The sequence below is a fragment of the Mastigoproctus giganteus genome, chromosome 10 (genome assembly GCF_048544385.1).
Source record: "Mastigoproctus giganteus isolate SK-2022 chromosome 10, ASM4854438v1, whole genome shotgun sequence".
Lineage (NCBI taxonomy): Eukaryota > Metazoa > Arthropoda > Arachnida > Uropygi > Thelyphonidae > Mastigoproctus > Mastigoproctus giganteus.
Window position 1 is genome coordinate 89,458,265 of NC_143584.1, and position 26,987 is coordinate 89,485,251.

A 26,987-nucleotide genomic window follows, 5' to 3' on the forward strand; every position below is an offset into this window, starting at 1 on the left:
TCCCCACCATGACTTATGGAAGTGAAAGTTGGGCACTCACCAAAAGAATGGAAGAGAAGCTGAGAACTACACAGCGAAGAATGGAACGCATTATTTGGGAATCAGACTGTTAGATAAGAAGAGAAACACATGGATTAGGCAGCAAACTCAAGTAAAGGACATTCTTATCAAAACTAAAGAACTAAAATGGTCTTGGGCAGGACACATAGCTCGAAGACATGATGACAGATGGACTAAGAAAATAACAGAATGGTACCCAAGAGGAGCTAGAAGAAAACCTGGAAGACAAAGGCGGAGATGGATAGATGAAACTCATGAGTTTTTGGGTAGTAAATGGATGGCCAGTGCTCAAAACAGAAGGAAGTGGAAAGTTGCTGGAGAGGCCTTAATCCTGCAGTGGATTGAAAATGGCTGATGATGATGATGATGATGATGATGAAGCAGTGCAGATGGTCTGCAAGAGTAGCTCATGTTGTCTTGTCAATGACATACAGGAATTTTTCTAGCAGGGATAAAGAGGTGATTATCCCCTTGTGCAAGGCAATGGTCAGGCCACAGCTTGAGTACTGTATACAGCAGGCCTGGCCAACCCAAATTGTTCTGCAGGTCACCTTGACAAACTACAATTTTCTGCGAGCCACCTTGATGAACTACAATTTTCCGCTGGCTACACGTAAAATAAAACAATCTTTTAAAAGTAAAAAATCAAATGCCATAAAAATTTATTTTATTCATTCATTTATTTTTATTATACAGCCACAACCCTTTGGCTTACGTAATACTCGACTTACGGAAATACGACATTGCATAAGTTTTTGCCGGCCGGTGCAAACTTTAAATAATCATGGAAACATATTTTGCATCCCGTAGGAATAAATGGCAGTATTGTGAAAATATATCGTAGTGTGGACCCAATAAGACGTGTTTTTTTGGTAATTTGTTCCAAGACTTCGGAAGTTGAAATTTTCACTATATAACTAAGCTATTTATGTCTCTAAAAGGTCATTTTTATAATGGAGCACTACCCTTTCATCATTATCATATCTTCCGTTATAAAAATTAGTTTTCAATGCCTTTTTTGATATTTTTCTGAACTGTGTTTCTGGAGGTCATGACCATAAAACTATAAAAACAAGTTGCACGGTTTATTGGACTTTTCTATTAGCAGAAGCTATTATAAACAGGTAGTAAACTCGATCTTTATCTTATCTTATCTTCCTTCATGGATTAGGCGATCTGCCTGTTCCAATCTCAAAGAGGTTTGCCCGTCTTTTTTTTTTTTTTTTTTCGGTTTTCCTGTCTCTTATTATCTATTATCTATTATCTTCCTTTTTTTTCTAAATGTTCTTTCCATCTTTGTCTATATTCTATAATTTTTTCATTAATTGAGTAAATCTTTAATTCCTTTCTAATATTTACATTTGGTATTTTATCTAATTTTGATAAAAACCAAAATAACAAACAAACAGTTCTTTTTATTGTTCTGCCTATATTTTGAAATTTTGAGTTTCTGGTTCATATTTTCTTTGACATCATATGTTATATCACATCCTAGATATTTAAAATGTTTTACTTGTTCTAATATTTTATTGTCTATAACTATTTTTGCTCTCACTGTATTTTTCCCCTTAAAAGCATTGTTCTAGTTTTCATTGTTGATATTTTAACTTTATATTCTTCTGTTATTTCGTTTAATTTAAATACTGCTCTTTGTAAATTATCTCCCACTATCTTGAATAATTACTTGATAATCTGCAAATAGCAGTGTATTAATCCTATTTTTTGTATTTAAATATATCCCTGTATTAATTTCCTCTTTCCATTTACATATCATATCCTCAATATATATGTTAAACAATGTTGGTGACAAGCTACATCCCTGTCTAACTCCTTGATTTATTATACTTTCTTCTGTTAATTTATTACCTGTATCTATTACTATTTTTGTTCCTTTATATAAACTCTGTATTATTTTTGTAAGATGCTTTGGGTATCCCTTATTACTCAGTATATCCCATAGTTTTCGTCTGTTTACTCAATCAAATGCTTTTTCATAATCTATAAATGCTAAATGGATTTCTAAATTAAACTCTTTTCATTTTTCTATTATTCGTTTTAATACAAATATATTATCTGTACATGATCTTCCTTTTCTGAAACCTGCCTGTTCTTTTATTAATATTTCATCAGAGATAATTTTATTATTTATTATTTTGCTATACATTTTATATACTGCATTTAATATGCTAATCCCTCTATAATTCTTTGTATCATTTCTATTTCCTTTTTTAAATATTGAATAATTTTTGCTATCTTCCATTCCACTGGTATTTTATATTGTTTCCAACATTTATTAAATAAATTTAGTATCCTATCTTTTAAAAAACTTCCTCCATACTTGATAAGATCTGCATTTATACCATCCATTCCCACTGCTTTTCTATTTTTTGTAGCTTTCAATGCCTTTTCTAATTCTTTCTTTCTAATTGGATCTATGACACTAACTGGGTCTAACTGTATCTCTTCTATTTGATATGTTGGGTCTTTCCACAATTCTTCATAATGTTTTTTCCATTGTTCTTCCTTTATTATATTTATTCTTGAAGTGTCCTTCTCTGTGCTATTCAAGTGTTTCATCATTTTATATGCCAAATTTTGTCTTCCATGAACATCATGTTCTATTGTACTTATAAATCTATCACATGACTCTGCTTTAGCCTTCCTTGTTATATCCTTAGTTTTATTACGTTCTTGTTTATATATTTCTTCATTCTCCCTTGGTCCTGTTTAGCATTAGCAAGGGCACACATGATGCAAGAAAGCAAGCTTATATAGCATCAGCCCAAAAAAAAAAAAAAAAACCCTTATTTCACCCATCCCCTCGCTCCAAATGTTTGTCAAGTTCTGCCTTGAATCTATTTAAGCTATCAACTTCTACAACGACAGATGGAAGTTTGTTCCACCAACCAACCACCCGCTGGCTAAAGGCAAACTTCCGCACATCTATTCCACAACTGTCTTTCCTCAATTTGAATTTATGCCCTCTCAGGAGATTATTCTGAGCAAGAGGAAGAATCCCATCAGCATTGAGCATGCTTAGACCATTCAAGGCTTTATACACCTCAATCCGATCACCTCGCAGGTGCCTAATCTCCAGACACTGTAATTTGCAAAACTTAAGCCTTTCTTTCTTAAGAGCAACTCTTTGTTCTGTTCACTAATCTTGTTGCCCTTCTCTGTACTCTTTCCAACAGCTCTACATCATTTCTTAAAATGAGGCCTCCAGACCTGTATACAGTACTCAAGGTGTGGCCTGACCATTGCCTTATACAAGGGGGTAATCACCTCCTTATCTCTACTAGAAAGATTCCTGTATATCATTGACAAGACACCATGAGCTACTCTTGCAGACCGTCTGCACTGTTCAGAAAACTTCATATCTGCCTGCACAATTACCCCCAGGTCCTTTTCATTCTCTACCACTGTCAGTGTGGTACCACAGAGTTGATACGTTACTCTGGGATTACTGCTTCCCATATGTAGTATTTTTCATTTGTCAATGTTAAACTTCATTTTCCACCTCTCAGCCCATCTGCTCAACTTTTCTAGATCCTGTTGCAGCAATGTACTGTCATTAGCAACCGTGCCAACCGTTGCATCGTCTGCAAACTTGGACATTAAGCCTGATATACCATCATCAATATCATTTGTAAATACAGAAAACAACGATGGAACCAACACTGAACCCTGAGGGACTCCACGAAGAGCAGTGTCCACTGATTACCACTCTGTATGTCTTCTCCCACTCAACCATACCTTTATTCATAGCAGCAATTTGCCTCCAATCTCACACTTCTCCAATTTGTGCAGCAGTCTTCCATGTGCAACAGTATCAAAGGCCTTTCTAAGATCCAAATATATGATATCAAAGTTATTCTTTGCATCCAGTTCCTTTGTGACTACATCATAGTATCCAATCAAATTAGTCAGGCAAGACCTTCCCTTAACAAAACCATGCTGTGTCCGAGCTATAACTGAAGTCTTGTCTAGATGATCCTGCAATGCTTCTTTAACCGGTGCCTCCATTAATTTCTCTGGAATAGAAGTTAAACTAACAGGTCTGTAATTACCTGTGTCTCCCTTTGATCCTCCTTTGTGGATTGGTGTCACATTTGCACATCTCCAGTCCATGGGTACTTTTCCTGAGTCCAGGGAAGATCTCATGATTATGGCTAAGGGTTTGCTTACTTCCTTTGCCAACTCCTTTAATATAACTGGATAGATTCCATCCACCCAGGTGCCTTTCTTATGTTTATGTTCAACAATTTCTCCTCCTCTTTTCTCTCAGTTATTACAAGATTATCTGGCTTACTGCCAGAGTTGAATACACCTCTGGCATTCCCCTCCCTGAATAACTCCTCATGTGTGAATGTAGATGCAAAATATTCATTTAGATTGTTAGCGACCTGAGCAGGATCATCAACAGTTCAACCATCCATATCAAGTGGACCAATCTGATTCATCCCCTTCCTTTTAGAGTTTACATAAGTAAAGAACTCTTTGCTGTTTTTCTTTCCATCCTTTGCCAAAGATTTCTTGTAATCTGCCTTCGCCTGCCTAACCTCCTATGTAACTTGGTTACAGACCAGCTTATTTCTATCATAGGCTTCTGTGTCACATGTTAATTTATATGTATGCATTTTTCTTCTCTGTCACATGTCTAATTAGTTCATCTGACATCCATTTAGGCCTAAATCTTGAACAATATTTCTTTGTTGGTATGAAAAGCCTAGTAGCTTCCAAGATTAATTCTTTTAATGCTTCCCATTTTGAATTTGCTGTTGGTAACATCATCAGTTGGTCCCACCGTATAGAATTTAAATACTGTCTCAGACCACCGTAGTCACCTTTATGAAAGCAAAAACCTTTCCCTTTACCATTGATGGTAGTTACCTCTTTGAGTAAATTCCACTTCAGCACACTGTGATTACTGCCACCTAATGGTTCCTTTATCTGCAGATTCTTGATGCATGAAGAATCACTACTAATAATCAGGTCAAGAGTATTACTCTCTCTAGTTGCCTCCCGAACATGCTGCTGTAGAAAACAACCATCCAATAAATCCACAAAAGCCTTGCTAGTGTGTGAGTGACCAACCCACAAATTGCAATCCATATCTGGGAAATTAAAATCCCCTATAATAAGACTCTCTGATTTACTGGCCCACTCTATTTCTCTGCACAATTGCTCATTATACTCATTAGATTCATTTGGCCTAAATCACACACCTACTCATTTTTCCTTTCCCAGTGCTTATGTCACACCAAACAGACTCAACATTGCATTGTCCACCACCATCAATTGGATGCACTTCCTTAGATTTATGTGTTTCTGAACTAACAGCATAACCCATCCTCCCTTTCCGTCATGTCTGTCCTTTCAGTACACATTGTACTCCACAAATTCCAGTTCTGCACTGCTTATGTCTGTGTGACACCATGTCTCTGATATCCCAACATTATCTGCCATTGATGTCTTGACTAGCACTTCAAGCTCATCGAATTTATTAACTATATGCCTAGCATTGGTGTACATGCAAGTATACGTGCACCTGTTTCTACTCTTAGTTACCCTAACATAGCCCATGTATTTACTTGTTCCACTATGACTACCAGCAGTCCTGGAAATCCCCATTGCTTTGCTTTCCAGGCTGCTGCTCAATCACATTTCAATAGAAGTAGTGCAAGAATCACTTTTACCTCTGTCAGCGGCTACTCTTAATCTATTAGTCCGTGTATTCCCCCCAAGCTAGCAGTTTTCTGACCCATCTAACTCTGCCTCGATAGCATTAGCAAATATTCTTGCACCCTTTCTATTTAAGTATATCTCATCCCTGTAGTGTAGAAGCAGCCTCTCCTGTCAGCAAGCACAGACCAGGCTGAGAAAAATTCTACCCCTTGAGCCTTGCACAATCTCTCCAGGGCCGAATTGATCGACAAGGCTCTCATCATATACTCCCTTCTATCGTGTCTGGGCAGAATTGCAGCCACTTTCAAATTCAATCCTAACTCACGGCTTCTTTTCAGTTTTGTATATATTTAAGATATTTATCTTGTTTGTTTTGTACTGCTTTAGCTATTTCTTCATTCCATATCTTTACCCCCCCTCTTCTTATAGTTTTTCTTAAATTGTCCTGGTGTCTCTTTTGATATCTTTTGAATTATATTTCGTATATTATTCCATTCTTCTTCTAATTGTTCTCTCTCTGCTATTTTACTTATTTCATCTTTAAGCCTTTTCTCATATACATTTTGTATACTTTCTTCTTGAAGTAAATATACTTTGTAACCTAACTCCTCCTTCCTCTTTTAATAGCTTTTCTCTTCTTGCATTTAGCCCATAACTCTATTTTTAAAGCCGCTAAAAATGATCTAAATTAATATCATATCCTCTAAACACCTTAGTATGTCAACATTGTTTTGCTAATTTTTGATTTATGATTACATAGTCTATTATTGATTGTGTACCTCTTGCCGACCATGTATATTTATGTATATCATGTTTTCTAAAAAATGTATTGTTATCTTTAAATTATTAAAGTTGCAAAATCTCTTAATTTTTATCCATTTCCATTTACTTTATTTGCTCAATAACATCTCATATTTTTTATTGGCTTATTCCCTACCTGAGCATTATATCCCAAAATAACTACATGATCCCTTTTTACATTCTTATCTAGTTCTTTTTGTAACTCTAAATAAAATTTATGTTTTTTCCTCTTTTCCATGTTCTGGAGCATAAATTCCAATTATACATAAATAACCTCTTATCTCTAATCTTACCCCTAATCTTATTGCATTTGTGATAATACCAATAACTGGAATTCTGTGGGTTTTTACATTACGGTATTATGGCGAAATTAGTTCCCTTTCACTGAAATCTTCAATCATATAAAAAACATAAATAAATTTTCAGAATCTTCTCTTCATTCCTATTTACTTATTACAATGGTGAAGGGAAAGTGACCAATGGAAAGTGCAAGTGCTGGCAGTGCTAGGAAACGAAACAAAATTCATTTAGAAATGAAGATGATTAATTAAGAAGTATGAAGCAGGACAAACTTTGTCATTTATTGCACGGAATTAGGTCTCGTGGCTTCAACAGTGTCTACTATTTTAAGGGACAATGCACGTATAAAATAACACGTTAAAAGATCAACGCATTTAAGATCAACAGTGATCACAAAACAGCATTCAGGTGCTATATAGAAGATGGAAAAGCTATTAATAATATGAATAGAAAATCAGATTCAGAAGCAAGTGCCCCTGAGTGCAATGGCCATTCAAGCAAAAGCAAGAAGTATTTATAAAGATATTAAGGATAAGTATGGCAAACACCAAGACAAGTTCATGGCAAGCAGCGTGGTGATTTAATAGGTTCAAGCATCATGCTGGTTTCCAAAACATTAAAGTATGCAGTGAAGTCAGTAGTGCTGATTCTGCAGCTGCATAGAAATTTTGTGATGTGTTGGAAAAAACCCCTTCTAAATCTCCATGGCCCTCAACTTCCGCAGCGGCGTGCTAATGAGCTGGAGAGTTAATTCTGGCAATGGTGCTCGAAAGGTAAAATTTGCTGATACTATGCCCGTCTCCTCTCACTTTTTATAATTTTATAATTTTGAAATTTTTGTAATTTTTACTGTGCATCAGATAAAAAAAATTGAATAAATAATTCTATTTACATGTTAGTCAAACTTTTCTTTTTTGCTTCAATCAAATTTGTGAGTGCTGCATAAGCATTTAGGGAAATTCTGGCTTACATAAAATTCCAACTCATGTAGATTTACATGGAATGCAACCCCTATGTAAGTCAGAGAGTGGCTTTATATCTACATCAATGAGATATTTGGTTTTCTTTGTGATCACTCAGTTTTTTTTAAATCAATTTCAATATTGGTAGTTGCACATCTTAATTGATTTCCCTGATTTTAATCAGTTATTGAAGCTCGAGATTTACTTTTAATAAATTTCATTTTTGAAAAAGAAAGTTTCACAAACATATGTGGATCCAAAGGTGCTCACAATTTTTTGTGCAAAAAGACTTTAATTTGGGATACTTTTCCGTTGTCTCATATATGTGCTGTAAAACTTGATTTTTTATGTCTTGACGTGAATGTGTTTTAATTCACTGTTGCACTGTAAATCAATTACTTCCATCTACAGAGTTTCCAGTTCAAAGAAGGGAAGGATTGGTGGGATTCGGTGAAGTACAGCTGATCTATTATATTTCTCGTTATTTATCATGCCTGGTGCAGCTAGTGAATGATTTCCAACTGATGTAGTCAGTAGCATAAAAATCATCTGGCGGGCCACAGGTTGGACAGGCCTGGTAAACAGGTCTGGAGGCCTCATTTTAGGAAGGATGTAGAGCTGCTGGAACGAGTACAGAGAAGGGCAACAAGATTAGTGAATGGAACAAAGGGTCGTTTTTACGAAGAAAAGCTTAAGTTATGCAAATTACAGTGTCTGGAGACTAGGTACCTGCTAGGTGACCTGATTGAGGTGTATAAGGCCTTGAATGGTGTGAGCAAGCTCAGTGCTGATGGGATTCTTCCTCTTGCCCAGATTAATCACCTCAGGGGACATAAATTCAAATTGAGAAAAGATAGTTGTAGAATAGATGTGTGGAAATTTTCCATTAGCCAGCGGGTGGTTGATTGCTGGAACAACCTTCCATCTGTCGTAAAAGTTGACAGCTTAAATAAATTCAAGAACTAGACACATTTGGAGCATACGGATTGGTGAAGTGATAGGGGGTTTTTTTTGTTTTTTTTTTGGCTGATGCTGTATAAGCTTGCTTTCTTGCAGGATCCCAGCTGCAAAAATTCCAGTTACAGAAAAAGACGTCTAACTTATGGAAATCATTACATTGTACAGGTAGTTCCCTATTTTATGAGTTAATTCATTCCTAGCATGCTCATAAAGCAAAAACAGGTAAAGTGGGAATTTATTTCCCACAGACATAATGTTATAAAAGGGATTGCATTCTGAATAATGAAATTTGACCATAGTAATGTTAAATAAAGGTCAACAAAACAGTAGTTTATGCTTAAACAATGATTTATTTGTCCAAAGAAATGAAGGCATGGCCTTTAAAATCAAGCAAATTATAATAATAAAGAAATTATGTCATACAAATGTTAAAGAATATTTATTCTTCATCATCACTAAATGCCCCCTCGTTGATGGGGCGCCTCCGTAGCCAGGTGGGAAGGAGCAGCAGTGCGTAGCACACGCTTCTTGATTAGACCGGGGTTCGAGCCCATCACCACCAAATACGGAAGATGCGGAAAGGTCAGGGAATGACCACCGCATTTCCCAGAGCAATATGGCCTTAGTTGCTAATGCTCCTAAAAACCAAACAACAAACCTCGTTGATGGTTCATCACTCATTGTTGGCTCGGCACTTGTTGCTGGTTTATTGGAAGCTAATGGAGTCATCTTCTTCTTCAGAAATGCTTCAAGATTCATTTATTTCCATGACAGTCTTCTCTTTTCTGTATAAATTTCACAATAGCATGCCTAAGCATTTTTTAAATCTGTAGTAACTTTTCTAGTGCGCTCGAAATTCGAGTCTCTTGTGAATTAAAAATCTCAATTTCTTTTTCTATGCATTGAAAAGCTTCATCAAGCCCTTTGAGAGTGAAAGAATGAACAGGAATTTTAGCTATTAAATCTTCTTTTTCCTCAGCTTCTTCACATTTTGTCATTTCAATGATGTCTTCATTTGTGAGCTCTCCATCGTGTGCTTAAACCAGATCAGTGACGTCCATTGTAGAAACCTCAAGCTGCAGTTAGTTAGCAATATTAATGACCGCTTCTGTTTCATTTTGTACAATCTCTGCTGTAGTAGTACTGTATTGTATACAATACTATACACAGTAGTACTATATTGTATAGGTATGTGCATGGTTTGAAATTGTAAGCTTTGGCTTACTAGTAAAAAAAAAAATAAATAATATATATATTTAACATTGGAATATTATATCTTTTTACAACTTAGATTGATTCAGTAAACATTTAATTAAACACGCCAACAATTGATTAAAATAGGATTAGGTATTAATGGTTTACAAATGTACTTAAAGGCGAAGCAAATTTCTCAGTAGGACGGTGAACTTCAACCTACAGAAGGTCAGGTCAGAATTCCTCAAAAAAGACCGAGCCAGGAGAAGTATATGGAGAAACGGGCTGAAGGTGCTTAGAAGGGTGAAGGAATTTATCGGGATTTATATTAAAATAAGGGGGGAGACTTTAGAACCAAATGGAGTATATAAGGATTTGGATGTCTTTAAAACTACTGAGAACTGTAATTATTCCTTGTAGTAGATGAGATTTAGTATAAACTTTGGTAACTGTGCATCTCTGTGGAGTTTACTTGTACTGGACGATTAGTTGAAAAATTAACCCTTATTATTAATTGCAATAATGTATGTACCTAAGTTTGAACCCTTATATTAAACAATGTTGCAATTATATATGTGTATATGTCAGTTTGTCTCACTCTATTCTAGCTAACCCAAAATCCCTGGACTTGTATATGCAGTCAGAGGCCCAAGAGTAACATATAGTTACCTAAATAAAATAGCAGTAGGTGAAAAAAAAAAAAAAAAATATATATATATATATATATAAATTAATTAAATAATTATACAGGGTGTTTCAGTTAAACGTTTCAGAACTTCTAAGAGGGGTAGGGTACATCCTGACAACTCGAAATCATATAGCAATGTGGGGTCGGAAATGCTTTCCTGAAGCGGTGTTGTACACAGAAGCACCATAAAGAAAAGAGACGGTAAGTAAGAAATCGTTTTAATAATACATGAAAAGAAGTAAAAGGTACATGGATTAAAGTAAGTGTTCGAAGTTTCTTCCACGGGCTACAATGCACGCCTCACATCTCCGACGCATGGACATCCGAACATTCTGGAATATTCCAGGCGAATTTCGAATTTCTTCGGCAGCTACTGCGATTCTTGCAACCAGCTCCTCAGCATTGTCAACAGGGGTGTCATAAACTAGCGATTTCATATGACCCCAGAAATAAAAATCAAGACACGATAGGTCGGGTGACCGAGCAGGCCAACGCACGGGACCACCACGTCCGATCCACTGTTCACCAAATGTGACATCCAGGTAGTTACGAACATCTTCGCTATAATGGGCAGGGGCTCCATCGTGTTGGAACCACATTGTCTGTTGCGTGGATGCAGAAATCTGTTCATCTCTCAAAAGTTGTGGCAATACTTGCTGCAGAAAGATCAAGTAGATAGGTCCGGTTAGACGACACGGTAACAGGTAAGGTCCGATGAGGTGATCTCCCATAATACCGGCCCATACATTGACCGAAAATCGAATCTGTGCTGCACGACGTCGCACGACGACTTCTGTGTACAACACCGCTTCAGGAAAGCATTTCCGACCCCACATTGCTATATGATTTCGAGTTGTCAGGATGTACCCTACCCCTCTTAGAAGTTCTGAAACGTTTAACTGAAACACCCTGTATATATATAGTACAGTATAAAACCATACCCCTACAAAATTCCACATCTGTGAACGTTTAGTATTTATTTATTGCAATTAAGGTTCATATTTTTGATTTTTTTGTTACTTGATACTTGAAATAGATAACTTGTAAACCCAGGAACTCGTAAAGCGTGGAACTGTCTGTATTGCTCACTTTACATAGAAATTGGTATTATTCACAATCAAGAAGTGTGGCATCTTTTCATAGACAATTGAAGTAAAAGTTTGAAAGCGGTATTGCTTTATAGTGGGATTTATATACCTATTGATTCCTGTTGGGCACCTGTTCATATTAAAACAGGCTACAAAAATGTAAAGCATGCATTGGAGAAAATCAAGTATGACCAGTATAAATGGGATGTCTGTGGTGACTTCAAAATGCTAGGGTTCTTTCTGGGTTTGCAAGGAGTTTCACTAAATTCCCTTGGACATCAGGGCAGAAGATCAGCACTTTTGGAGAAGAAAATGGTCTGCTAGAAATGAGTTGCAGCCTGGTGCACACACAATGTAGTAAACAATCTCTTGCTTCCACCATTCCATATCAAGCTGGAACTGGTCAAACAAGCTGTTAAAGCAGTGGGTCCTCAACCTTCAAGCACATGCAGTCTTGTTTTCAAAGTTCTGATGCAAAAGTGAAAGTTAGGCGTATTTATTAGTCAACATGTTAAACAGGTTTGGACTTTGTAAGTACTGACAGACAAAATTGACTGATGCTAAATGAAATACCTGACAGTTATTTTGCCTTGAAGTGAATGACTTTCTTGTTAACATTGAATGAAAATTCCAGACATCTAGTTGAATAGTTGAATGAAAAATTATGGAAAAATGGGATAAATACTGTCAGTTAAGCTCCTTACTTGCACTCTCACCTGTAAATTTTCAGAAAAAATGTGGATGATGTTGGTTAAGAGCATGGGAGAGATTCCACCATGACATAGTCATTAGAGAAGAGGTGTTAAGGAAGATGGGATGAAGCAATGATGGGATACTGTTTCCTTTGTTGTTATTTGCAGTATGTTCACTCTATTCTGTACAGAGTACAGAATAGAGTGAACAGAATAGAATTAATAAATCTGATATAGTATTATTGTATATTTACTTTTCTTTCATTTCTGGGCAAACCATTGATTATTCAAAATCTAAGAATATTTGGTCCCACATAAATGCAGATAAACAGAAGCTTTTTGAAATGCTCCTAAAAACCAAATAACAACAACAACAACAACAACCTTTTATCCTTTGACAATTATCCTTTCAGATAATTGTCATGAAGTATGCATTCTCATCAAGTTTTATTGAAAGAAAATTTGGATATTTTACTGTCATTTTGGTTTCGAAGAAAATCTGAATATTTCTGTCAAAATGATATTTTTGTTGTTTTGTATCACTTGGTATACAGTTAAAAAGGGAAATGGGCAGGGATTGCTTTGCATGATTTAAGTCACTTTAAATGCAATTCTTGCTAAATTAGTATTATTAGTGAGTAAAGCCGAATGATGCAAGAAAGCGAACGTTTTCTTCATCAGCCGAAAATTAATAAATAAAATAATAATAATAAAACTTCAGATAAAACAGAATATCCGTACTAATCCCGTTCCCACAAGGTAATCATACAGTTCTACTCTAAACTTAGACTCTCTGCCTCCATCATGTTGAGAGGCAACTTATTTTAGTGTTTGACAACCCGCTGTCCAAGTGAATGTCATGAGTCTCTGAGATTTTGTATTTGTGTCACCTGGTTCATGCCTCACCCATGAGGGAAGAACAGACCTTTTTCATTCATTTATTCAATACCTTCAGTGCTTTGTTCACCTCAGTTAGATCTCTTTTTAGATAACTGGTTGGAAATCCAGAAATTAATTTTAGATTTCCAACATGTTAATTGATTTCCATCAATTCCTCTTCCAGTTAACCCTCTGCCACATAAATTTTAATCCTAAATGCTAGAGGTGCATTATTTGTAAGATTGACCCATATGTACAATAATTTAAAAAATGCATAATCATTTGTCCTTATTTTTATTTTTTTCAAAAAAAAAAAATAATAATCATTATTAATATAACATGTATCTGAAGGAAGATCTTATTTATACTGCAGTATTAACATTATTACTTTCAATTGTAGGTAATTGTTTGTGGTACAGTTTTTGCTCGAATGGCTCCTGAACAGAAGCAACAATTAATAGAATTACTCCAAGAATTGGGGTGAGAAGATTGTCATAATTTTAGTTTCCTAATTTTATAGATGTTGAATATTAGTGTTTTAATTTTAAGAGGATTGACAATAATGATCTTACATTCTGTTGTTTTCTATAGGTACTATGTTGGCATGTGTGGAGATGGAGCAAATGATTGTGGGGTAAGCATTTTTTTTCTTTCTTTTTTCTTTTTTCTTTTTTTTTATAGTACAGTTAAACAAAATGCAGTATATTTCACAAGCGTGGAATTCCAGGAGGAACGATTTGCAATTGGATGAAAGAGGAAGAAAAATCACTTTCATTCTTAGACTCTATAGAAGATGAAGTAGGCTTCCAAAGAAAGAAAACTAGACTTTGTGAAAACAATGATGTGAACCGATGCTTATATAATAGAAGCATAATAAAGGAGTACTGATAAATGGAGTAATTTTAATAACACAAGCACTTAAATTTGGTAAGCTACTTGGTGGAGATGATGACAAATTTAAAGCTTCTGAAGGATGGCTTTTGAGATTGAAGACTCGTCATGGAATTTCCCAGGTTAGTCTTGTAGTTTAATCTGCATTTGATGACATTAAAGTTGCAGAAGCATTTCCTGAATTTTTGCATAATGTGATTCAAGATGGTGAATTCAAAGATGAATAATTGCACGTTTGTGACAAAACAACATTGCACAATAAACTGCTCCCCAACAAGTCACTGGATATCAAAAAAGGCACCTAACAAAGCAGGCATAAAATCTGACAAAAAGAGAATTACTGTGCACAAACAAGACTGTAAATCACAAACTAAAGCTTTTGTGTATTGGAAAATGATGAAGTTGCCAGTGTTTTAAGCACATCAGTATGAAATCTTTATCTATGATTATAAAACTGCTTGGATGATAAGTGATATTTCTGCTTTGTGGTCTGAAAGTGAGTTTGTTCATTGGTGAGATGCCACTTGCTTTCCAAAAAACTTGAAGAAAAGACTCTATTACTGGATCACTACCCAGCTTATCCTTCAGCTGATGTCCTAAAATCAAAAGATGGCAAGATCAGAGTCACATTTCTGCCAAGGAACACAGCTGCACTAATTCAGCCTATGGATCAGGGTATTATTCGAGCCTTGAAAGCTTGCTATCTTGGTGATCTAATTGCTGGTGTTGTGAACTCAGAAATTCAAGTTCTAGAATTTCTGAAAACATAAACACTGAAAGAAGTTGCATACAGTATTAGCACGGAGAAAGTAAGCTCAAAAGCAATTGAAAACTGCTGAAAAAAATATATATTGGAAAATATGAAATCACTAATAGTAACCTTGAATTAGCAGCATTTTCAGAACAAGAAGCAAAAGCTGCTTGTAACATACTAGGTGGATATGACCTGGCTGCTTGGGTTGAGGCAGTTGTAGAAGTGCCAGTTGCGGCATCACCTAAGAGAGGAAGAAATCACAGCCTCCATGAACAATGGGAAGATAATTAACAGACAGAAGGCCAATGACATAGGGAATGACTCAGAAGATAATGTAGATGCCTCTTGTAAGGAAAAAGCACCATAAATTAAAGTGCTTAAAAAAAAAACAGTGAGGTAATGGTGTGGTTAGAATGCCAGAGTGATAGTTGAACATCTTCGTTTATTGAGAATTATGTACTGAAAAAACACTGTCATCAGTTTCAGAAGGAATGCATAAAATATAAGTCCATAACGGCATTGTGTATTTGTAGAATGTAAAGGGAATGATATAACTTTAAGTACTTTGTCTTTTAGTCTGTATACTCATAAAACATTAGTAAATGAAGTATTTGTTTACTAAATGTATTTATGTTAAAAATGGGGGGGGGGGGATGGTCAAATTTTTTTCGGCTATAATACAGATATTAAGGTTGTTGCCTGATACATGTTATATCGAGGTTGACTGTAGTTGCAAAGATGGTGGCTGGTCACGTGACAGGTTCTCACATGCAAATTTTTTTTTGAAAACCATTAAAAAAATAAATCACTTCAGAAACTATTACACTAAAAGTATTATATTGTATCTTTCTACATTCCTAAATATTTACTATATTTAAGAAGGTAGATAAAGTTTCAGATTTTAAATCATTGATTAACAGTTCACGTAAGAAAATAATTTTAGGATCACCTGTCAGGTTACCCACATTACTGCCAGATTAAAGTAATTATATTGCTTTTGAAATCATGTCTTTCATCAGCCAAATTATGAATAACTTTTCTTTCCTTTCAGAGTCATCCTGCTCTGCTCTAAACAACAACAGCAACTAGGGACCAACTTTGTTTACAATATTATAAAATCTGTTATTGATTCTCCCTCTCTTGAACAAAACAGGCAGAACTTTTGTTATACCCCACCTGAATTCTTGTCACCAAACTTGTTTCTTACTGCCTTGTCCTTCTTGTTCACCATTTAGTTGTTAATCCTCTGTTCTCTTTTCTTCAGAAAACAAATGAAACATAAAAATACTCTTAACCCACTACATACAAGAAATTACTCTTCACTCTGTGTCATTAAGCCTGTCGAATTTAAGTGCATATTCTTTTTCATCCAAATTTTAGGTGAAATATGTGAATAAATTAATCCCACTTTTTATCTACATTCATTTTTGAGTGTATGAGGGATTAAAGTGAGATTCTAATATACTACAATTGAAATATGCACTCGTACATTAAGTGAGGGATTTATTTATTTGTGCAGGAATGTACAATAAATGACTTGGGTGAACCCGGCATCCAACCCTGCATTCAAGTAAACTTGGTATGCTACCACTTGATCATACTATATGGCATCTTTCTGCTCTCCTTTCTGGCATTTCCCTGTCTGTCTATAGATCTGCCAATGTGTCTTGTTTCCTAACACCAACTTCATGCATTTTTGCTATATAATTCCCCCCCTTTGTCTTCTAAGTGTACTCCCCTCCCCCATTTCTACATTTGTTTCATGCCTTTTGGTTTCTTTTTTTGAATATGCCCTTTCATCTTACTGATTTTTCCCTAATTTTTTATGATAATTTTTTAAGCATCCCACTTTTCATGTTTTCTCCTACATAGTTGCTACACCACTCATCACTTACCACAAGTTTTCATTTGGAATGGTCCTTGCTTAATTCCCATTACCAGTACAGAGTGATTTATTGCTGAGTGATGACAAGAACTCTTAAAGGGCTTTGGAAACAGTGGATGAGTTCATCTCTGATGAAAGTTTCAGATATGATATAATCATGGGGTTAGCTACCTCGGCACCTATTCTGAACAATAGTAAATACTGCACTTATCCTAAAGAAACCAACACACCTCATAGCAGTTTAAGCATTAGATCTCTCTACTTGATTATTCTTAATCCCCCCCCCCCTATTAACTGTTCTGTCCTGAACCAGTCAGTTGGTTGACAGTAGAGTGGGTCAGTGAACAGCTAACCAACACCCCTTTATATATTACAGGCAACCCCCCCCCCATAACATGGTACTTCTGCAACACCCGAGGGCTCACATCTCGTGAGTATGGGCTTGGCACACCCAGTGTTCCGAGCTGGATATCATCGTTCTTCTCTTTCTTGGTGATTCCCTTCTACTTCTGACTCTTGCTCTCTCTCTCTCTCTCTCTCTCTCTCTCTCTCTCTCTCTCTCTCAGGGTAACTCAGGGAATTTATTTTGGCTGGTGCAGCATAAGCCTTAGGCTTCCTTGCACCATATGGCTAATAATAAAAATAAAAAAACACGGTTTCACTCTAACACGATTGATAAATTGCAGCAATCCTCGCACAACACGGTACTTATATAACATGGTTTCGCTCTAACATGGTTAGAGATTTCAGTAAACCTCGCATAACACAGTATTTTTCGAGCTTTTGTGTGGGGGGGAACCCTGCTATTATGTTGGATGTAATTTTTCAACATTTCCACTCTTTTTGAATCCCTGCTGTTGACTCGCTAGTCAAAAAAAAATTATTGAGAAATCCCTGTATTTTATTTTGTTGGGAAATTCCCTTGTTACGTTCTGTGATATTGAACTTATGGAAAAATCTAGATTTCAAAGTTTTATTACTATTGGATAGCACACTAGGCCACCCAAAAGATTTAAGTCATCCAAACATTGAAGTTATGTTCCTACCACCACAGTTGTACTGGGTTAATACAACTTCTTTCATTCAGCCATTAGATAAAGGCATTATATCTGCCTTTAAAACTCATTACATCAGAAAATCATCACAATGAATTTTGCAAAAAAATTGATTCTGAATCTATTGAAGTAATGGAAGCATGGAAACATTTCTCAATTGTGGACTTTTTCAGAATCATAGCTTTATCACTGAAATAAATAAAACTGTCAACATTAAATGTGTGTGGAAAAATGTATGGCCAGAGTCAGTTCATTCAGGGAATATGATCAAACTGGCAGAAAACGGAATTTGGTACGTCAGTAGGAGGGGAAGGTTTTGATGATATGACTACTGAAGCCCTCCTGGGTAGCACAGTTGATAGAATTGCCCTCCTCCCCCACACCGGGTGGAAAAGACCTGAGTTCGAATCCCTTCAATGAAGGTAGGAATTTTTATGGGTCTTTTTCACAACGTGGCTGAGTTAGTCGGGTGAGGGTAGCATGTTTTTTTCTCCTGGAAACTTGAGTTTTTCGTCCAGCAAAACAGAAAATCGACCTCAGGACACACATAATTTATAGACAATATGCACAGAGTAACGTGGCCTTAGTCGTCAATGCTCCTAAAAAAAATAAAAAAAGATATGATTACTGCGTTCAAGAATTACTGGTAGAAAAACAGTCCGGCATAGAGGATTTTGTGTGAATAGCATCAAAGGTAAAATCAAATCAATTCAGATGATAATAGCGCAGATAAATTCTAAACTTCCAAAATTTTACACCAAAAAGCATAGAATCGCACTGAGCAATTATAATCTTATTTTTTGAATGCAGATTCTTGAATGAAAGGAGCCCAAAGTTCAAAAGGGAGCTTCAAAAATGCTTAGTTCCATACTATGAAATTCACAAAGATTTATCAAGCAAAAGCAAACAAACCCAGATTACTGATGTATTTTGTTAACGAAATAGTGTATTTTTATTAGCTTTTGGAATGTAACACCCCATTTTTTGTACTTTTTCTTAGTCCCGTATAACACAGTTTCGCACAGCACGACATTTTATAGGAACCTAATAACTGTGTTATACGAGGGTTACCTGTATATAGATCATGGAAAAAAGTGATTAATAACCCTAACAAAATTAATTTTATTTATTTTATTAATTTAAAATATGAAATTTAAAAACACAGAAATAAATAATAAGTCACAAACTTTTCAAACTAATGGATATTTTTAAATACATATGCTATTGATATAAATGCAAATTTTAAATTAGTAATGGTGATATGTTTTTGAAGGTAAAATTGAACACATTTATCTATATCCTTTCATCCTACAAATTGTATGCTATGGAAGATGTTTAGATGATGTGCGTGGCATCAATGATTGCCAATATATACATAATATGTATTATTATACATGATGTATACATTTATTTGTATACATGCCTGTTTAAAATTTATTTTACAAGAAGATTCTCTTTATTCTCTAAATTTCTTACACTTGGCAATAATTAGGAATGGAACATTTATAGATTTTAAGATATATTGTAAACCAACTAATACAGGCATGTTGTTACTGTATGATGTCATATTTAATTAGTTTTTAAATGCATGTAAGCACTGCACTACCCCAATTGCATTGAACAGTGAGATTCGTATTTTGATAGACAGATTTTTAAGTCAAAAGTATCCTAATAGTCCATTTCTTGACATATAGGAACACGTTATGCTACGATTAAATTCTACAATAAACCAAATCAATTACAGACAAAAGAGAAGTTAAACAGTTAAATACGCATTCTTATTTAGAAGTCTAAGTGTGATTAAAATGAATAATACAAGATTTGGTTCTAAATAGATTTAAAGTTAATTCTGTGCCCTCTACTGGGGAACATTGTGAGAAAAACTCATGGTGGATCTTCAGATAGTTGGGGAGCAAGTTTTTCTATTCTGGAAAGTGAAGTGCAGTATGCTCATGTAAGCAAAACTGTGGATGAAATTTTTAAGTCCATGGAAGTAGGATGGTGATATACAAAGGAAAGAGTAGATTTTATTTACCATTGTGCGTAGTGAGTGGCCATAAAATAGACCATGCAATTACAAAAATTTTATGACAAGCTGAGGCTCATTGTGGTTTCTGGCATTTAATTTTAAGATCCACACGTGCACACCTGACCCTTTTACCACACATATGTTGCTTATGATGCGCTGATCCCAAAGGAATTAGTTATTGTTGGTGACTATTGTCAGGGAGGCAGGGAATATACTATGCAAGAAGGATAGGTGGAACAGGACCAGGGTATGTCTGCCTGGGGCAAACGTTGATGACGTTGTAGAGCAGATATCATCTTTTAAGGGCACAAAAGGTGATATTGTTGTACACGTTGGAACTAAAGACATTAAGAGTAAGAGATCTGCAGATTTACTCAACAAGTACAGGTCAACGTTGGAAAAAAGTTGCAAGTTAGGGTTGAATGTGAAAGTGTCTGGAATTCTCCCAGACACGATAGGAGGGAGTATATAATGAGAGCCTTGTCGATCAGTTTGGCCCTGGAGAGATTGTGCAAGGCAGCTCAAGGGGTAAAATTGATTTGAGCCTGGTCTGTGCTTGTTGACAGAAGAGACTGCTTCTACAGTGATAGGCTATACTTAAATAGAAAGGGCGCAAGAATATTTGCTGATGCTATCGAGGCAGTGTTAGGTAGGTCAGAAAACTGTTAGCTTGGGGTGATTCACAGACTAAAAGGTTAACAGTGGCCACAGGCAGAGGCAAAAGTGATTCTTGCACTGCTTCTATTAGAATGAGCAGCAGCCTGGAAAACCAAGACAATGGAGATTTCCAGGACTACTGGGAATCATAGTGGAACAAATAAATACATGGGCTGTGTTAGTGTAACTAAGAGTAGAAACAGGTGCATGTATACTTGTATGTACACCAATGCTAGGAGTATAGTTAATAAATTTGATGAGTTTGAAGTGCTAGTCAAGAAATCAAGGGGAGATATTGTTGGGATATCAGAGACGTGGTGTCACACAGACATAAGCAGTGCAGAATTGGAAATTGGGGAGTACAGCAAGGATAGACAGGGCAGGAAGGGAGGGGTTATGCTGTTAGTTAAGAACCACATAAAATCCAAGGAAGTGCATCCAATTGATGTTGGTGGACAATGCAATGTTGAGTCTGTTTGGTGTGACATAAGCACTGGGAAAGGAAAAATGAGAGTAGGTGTGTTGTTAGAGGCCTAATGAATCTGATGAGTATAATGAGCAATTTTGCAGAGAAATAGTGGGCCAGTAAATCAGAATGTCTTATAATGGGTGATTTTAACTTTCCAGATATTGACTGGAACTTGTGAATTGGTCACTCACGGACTAGCAAAGACTTTTGTGGATTTATTGGATGACTGTTTTCTACAGCAATGTGTTCGAGAGGCAACCAGCGGGAGTAATACCCTTGATCAATGTGTTCGAGAGGCAACCAGCGGGAGTAATACCCTTGATCAATGTGTTCGAGAGGCAACCAGCGGGAGTAATACCCTTGATCTGATTATCAGCAGTGATTATTCATGCATTAAGAATTTGCAGATAAAGGAACTACTGGGTGTCAGCAATCACAATGTACTGATGTGGGAATTACTCAAAGATGTAACTACCATCAAGGCGAAAAGGAAGGGCTTTTGCTTTCGTAAAGGTGACTACAGGAGTCTCAGACAGTTTTTAAATTCTGTACAGTGGGATCAACTGATGATGTTACCAACGTTGAATTCTAAATGGGAAGCCTTCAGGGACTTAATTTTGGAGGCTACAAGGCTTTTCATTCCAACTAAAAAAATACTGTTCAAGGATTAGGCCTAAATGGATGTCAGATGAACTAATGAGGCTCGTGGCAGAGAAGGAAAATGTATGGGATGCATATAAATTAACAGGTGACACAGAAGCCTATGGCAGATATAAATTAGTCCGTAATTAAGTCACAAAGGAGGTTAGGCAGGCAAAGGCAGATTACGAGAAATCCTTGGCAAAGGATGCAAAGAGTTATTTACTTATGTAAACTCTAGAAGAAAAGGAATGAATGAGATTGGACTACTTAACATAGATGGGTTGACTGTTGATGATCATGGTCAGGTAGCTGATAAACTGAATGAGTATTTTGCATCTACATTCACACATTAAGAGTTATTCAATGATGGGAGTGCCAGAACTTTATCAAGCTCTAACAGGGAGCTAAGTGATTTTGTAATAACTGAGAGCAAAGTTGAGGAGGAATTGTTGAAGTTAAACATAAGGAAAGCACCTGAGGTGTATGGGATCTATCCAGTTATATTAAAGGAGGCAGCAAACCCTTAGCCATAATTATGAGAGCTTCCTTGGACTCAGGAGAGGTCCCCTTGGACTGGAGGTGTGCAAATATATCAACAATTTACAAAGGGGGTTCAAAAGGTGACACAGGTAACTAACCTGTCAGTTTAACTTGTGTTCCGTGGAAAATAATTTAATCGCTGGTTAAAGAAACATTGCTGAATCATCTAGACAAGACTGCAGTAATAGTTAAGACAGTATGGGTTTATTAAAGGGAGGTCTTGTCTGACCAATTTGATTGGATATGATATGATCACAAAGGAACTGAATGCAAAAAAATAATTTTTATATCATATACTTGGATTTCAGGAAAGCTTTTTATACTGTTGCATATGGAAGACTGCTGTACAAATTGGAGTGGTATGGCATTAAGGGTGAGTTGCTACAATGGATAAAGAGATGGTTGAGTGGGAGATGACAGAGAGTGGTAATTAATGGACACCGCTCTTTGTGGACAAATGTTATTAGTGGAGGTTCACAGGGTTTGGTGTTGAGCCCATTGTTTTGTATATTTATCAATGATATTGATGAAGGTATATCAGATTTAATATCCAAGTTTGCAGATGATACAGAGGTTGGCAGGATTGTTAATGACAGTAAAGACAGTATGCTACTCTAACTGGTTCTAGATAAGTTGGACAAATGGGCTTAAAAAGAGGCAACTGAAGTTTAACATTGACAAATGCAAAGTACTGCATATGGGTAGCAGTAACTGAATACAAACATACCAACTGTGTGGTACTACACTCAGGGAAGTGAAAAGTGAAAAAGACCTGGGGTTAATTGTGCAGTCAAATATGAAGTTCTCTGAGCAGTGCAGAGGGGCTGCCAGGGCAGGTCATGGAGTCTTGTCAATGATATATAGGAATTTTGCTAGCAGAGACAGGGAGGTGATTATTCCGTTATACAAGGCAGTGGTCAGGCCACATCTTGAGTACTATGTACAGGTCTGGAGGCCTCATTTTAGGAAGGATGTAGAGTTTCTAGAATGAGTACAAAGAAGGGCAACAAGATTGGTGAGGGGAACAAAGGGGTCTTACCAAGAAAGGCTTAAGTTCTGCAAATTGCAGCACCTGGAGAGTAGGCACCTGCGAGGTGATCTTATTGAGTTGTATATGGCCTTGAATGGATTGAGCAAGCTGAATGCTGATGAGATTCTTCCTCTTGCTCAGATTAAGAACCTGAGGGGAGACAGATTGAAATTGAAGAAAGACAGTTGTAGAATAGATGTGCAGAAATTTGCCTTTAGCCAGCAGGTAGTTGATTGGTGGAACAGACTTCCATCTTTTGTTGTGGAAGTTGATAGCCTAAATAAATTTAAGGCTGAGCTGGACAGGCATTTGAAATGAATGGAGGGGTGAAATGGGAGGTTTTTTTTGGCTAATGCTGCATAATTTTGCTTTCTTGCATTGTGTGCCTCTACTAATGCTATTGATGATTCACATTTATGTAACTAATGAAGTGTTACCCATATTATTATATATGGCAGTTTGATCTGCACTTTTTTTTTTTTAATACAGTAGGCTCTCTTTATAATGCAGTTCACTTTACGCTGATTTGTTATAATGCTGTTCTTACATTATAACCCATATCTCACTGCAACACTGTCACAACTCACTATAATGCTCTCTTAACAACGACAAAAAGTTATGCCTTGCATTTGCTTGTATGTACATGAGTTCAATGACCACAGTCATCACTCAGTACAGTAACCATAACAGACAGTTTACTCGAACACTGTATATTACAAAGCAGTTTCTGATCGTGGACAATGCACCAGGACATTCAAGCAAAGAGGGCTTATAAGACTTGAACAATCATATAATTTTTTTTTACATGCTTCCAAACACTACATCTCTGATTCAACCAATGGACCAAGGTGTTATTTCCACATTTAAAGCCTACTACATAAGGAACACCTTTTCCCAAGCTGTTAAAGCCATCAACACTGGTGAAAATGTACCGAGCCTAGAGGAGTTTTGGAAATCCTACAACATTAAAACTGACATCTAAAACATTTCCAGTGCCTGGGATGAAGTGACCCAGAAAACTATGAATGGAATGTGCAGAAAAGTTTGGAAGGATTGCAAAATGTATTCCCAAGAACCTGTTGATTCAGTTGAGAATGTTAAAATTCAAATTGTTGAGCTTGGAAAAGAAGCAGGATGGGACGACATTGATGGGCACCTCCGTAGCCAGGTGGGCAGGAGCAGCAGTGCATAGCACACGCTTCTTGATTAGACCGGGGTTAGAGCCCATGACCACCAAATACGGAGGATGCGGAAAGGTCAGGGAATGACCACCGCCATATCCCCCGGAGCAATATGGCCTTAGTTGCTGATACTCCTAAAAACCAAATAACAAACAAATAAACAAACGAAATTGATGATGACGATGTACAAGAGATGATTGATAATGCAGGGATGGCCTCTCTAATGAACTCGTGGAAATGATAAAAGAACAAGAGCATGAAATTGAGGGAGAAGATGATCAAGACCCTACAGATGAAGAACCAATAAAGTTGCTAACTGAGAAAGAACTTAGTGAAGCTTTCGAACACTTTGAAAAAATCTGTGATTATTTCCCAGAGAATGACTGTGACATGGAACGAAGTTCAAATGTAATAAGAAGTTTAAAGAAAGAAATGAATCCCTACGTGATTTTGTAAGAGAGGAAGAGGGCCAAAGTAGAATCCAAAAATTGACACATTTTTCAGTCCAAAGATACGAAAACTCGACAGCCCAGAGCCATCAGATTAATAAATTCATGATTTAATTGATATTTTAATTTTCATACATAATGTAGCTATTTACCACATACTTATATGCGTATGTAATGTGCATACAGTATTTTATATGAATACAAATTTTTGAATATTAAATATTTTAACCGACATTGTGTGTCACTACCGTTTATTATTGATTAGGAAATTTTCTATGGCCTATACCACAACTCACAAATGCATATGTTACCTTATGGGAATAAGGCTCGCTTAGTGGTGATTCACTTAGTACTCATTTTTCTGGAACAAATTATCTGCATTAAATGTGAGTCTCCTGTACTGTGGTTTCTCGATTATGCCATTTAATTTAATAAGCTATATACCCCATTGTTTAAGAATGAAAATTGCATTGTTAGGAAATGGTATTTCTGAAAGAGAAAATCATTCTGAAGTAGTGCACAATTTTCAAGGCTTACTGTAATAAATATCAGTGATAATAAATACTTTTTTTTAGGCTATGGCCAGATGGGATAATAAAAATAAAAATTTTAAGTAAAATGCTGAAGTTAATAAAAACAGCATTTTTATTCTCTTGTCTGGCTGTAGTCTTAGGAAAGGTCTCAAGCTTTAGAGTAAAAAAAAAAAAAAAAAGGACGTGGTATTTGAAAAAATATGGTATATGCATATTTCAGAAACAACACAGAAGATGCGACACTGTTATAGGCAAAATAAAAATGCAGTTCTAAAATGAAAACCAGTGCTCTTGTGGAAAACAAGTAATTTACTAACAATACCATGAATAACAATATAGCATATAATTAAATTAAATATTATTACTTTATAATAAAATTATAAAGTAATAAAATTACCTGAACCTTACAGGTTCAGGTAATATAGGAATTATTAACTGATATAATTTAATTTTGGGTAGGAGGAAATAGCTATATGTGACCGTTAATCATTCTTATGGACCAAACTGGAAAGAAGAGGAACACTTTCAGAAAAGACTTTTTTTTATTCAACTTGCTTGAGCTGTAATAAGGGGCAGAATATTTACATAGGTTTGCATTCCTGTGAGTTAAAATCATGCTCTTTAACTCATACATTAGTAAAAAGTCAATTTATTTATGTCCCTCTCTATTACAGAAAATTATAGTGTAATGTTAATACAGTATTTAATAAAAATAATTAGCTTATTGATATGCAAGACTAACTTAATTTGTCAATTGATACAATAAGTCTTGACTTAATTTATCAATAAGTCAAGACTAAACAGTTCCAGTAACTAAATAAAATTGGCAGTGTTTCAGATATAACCCAAAATTCAGGCTTGAATTTTATAAAATATATGTATGAGGAGAAATTGACATAGGTACAATACATGAAATCAATTTCTAAATTTAGCTAAGTCAAAGTAAAATTTAGAATTGAAAAATGAAATAAATTTTTTAATCGAAATTTAGTTATTACTTCAAAACTTTGCTACTCAAAGACTGGAATTTAGAAGAATTAACTATACTGCACTAATGAACACTAAATACAGAAATGACTGGAAAAAGGACCTATATTTTAAGTGTCCAGAATATTTATCAAAGAAACATGCTGCAAGAATGTATTCATCAAGATTGCAGCCATCAGAAACAACTATCCGTTAAATATCATCAAGTATTTGAAGTATTACATCAAAAATCTGCATATCTCTTTTTTTTTCCCATTTATTAGTAAAAAAAATAAAATGAATGCAAACTAGCAAAATAGCTGGAGTATCAGCATATATCTTTTGAGAGCTAGGCCTATCAATAATATGGTAAAACACCAGGCAGAACCCATTAATGAGTCTGAGCTACCATTTTGGGGCATGTATGTATATTAGCATTAGTAGAGGCATATAATGCAAGAAAGCAAGCTTATACAGCATGAGCAAAAAAACTTCCCATTTCTTCCATCTATAAGTTTGTCCAGTTCTTCCTTGAATTCATTTAAGCCAGGGCTGTCCAAACCACGGCCTACAGGCTGCATGCGGTCCGCGGAA

The 26,987-nt window shown here is 35.8% G+C and overlaps 1 protein-coding gene across 5 annotated transcripts in view; it reads left to right on the plus strand.

Annotated features, from left to right (window-relative positions):
• Positions 1-26,987, plus strand: part of LOC150079142 (polyamine-transporting ATPase 13A3-like) — a 750,840-nt gene that overhangs the window by 568,548 nt on the left and 155,305 nt on the right. For all 5 annotated transcript variants that reach the window (XR_016547547.1, XR_016547548.1, XR_016547549.1 and 2 more), the window contains exons 20-21: positions 13,713-13,792; positions 13,904-13,946. Coding sequence is in view for 2 of the 5 variants with exons in the window: in XM_090383358.1 (XP_090239484.1) it covers positions 13,713-13,792; positions 13,904-13,946 (123 nt within the window). In the remaining 3 variants the exon portion in view is untranslated. The remainder of the gene's footprint in view (positions 1-13,712; positions 13,793-13,903; positions 13,947-26,987) is intronic.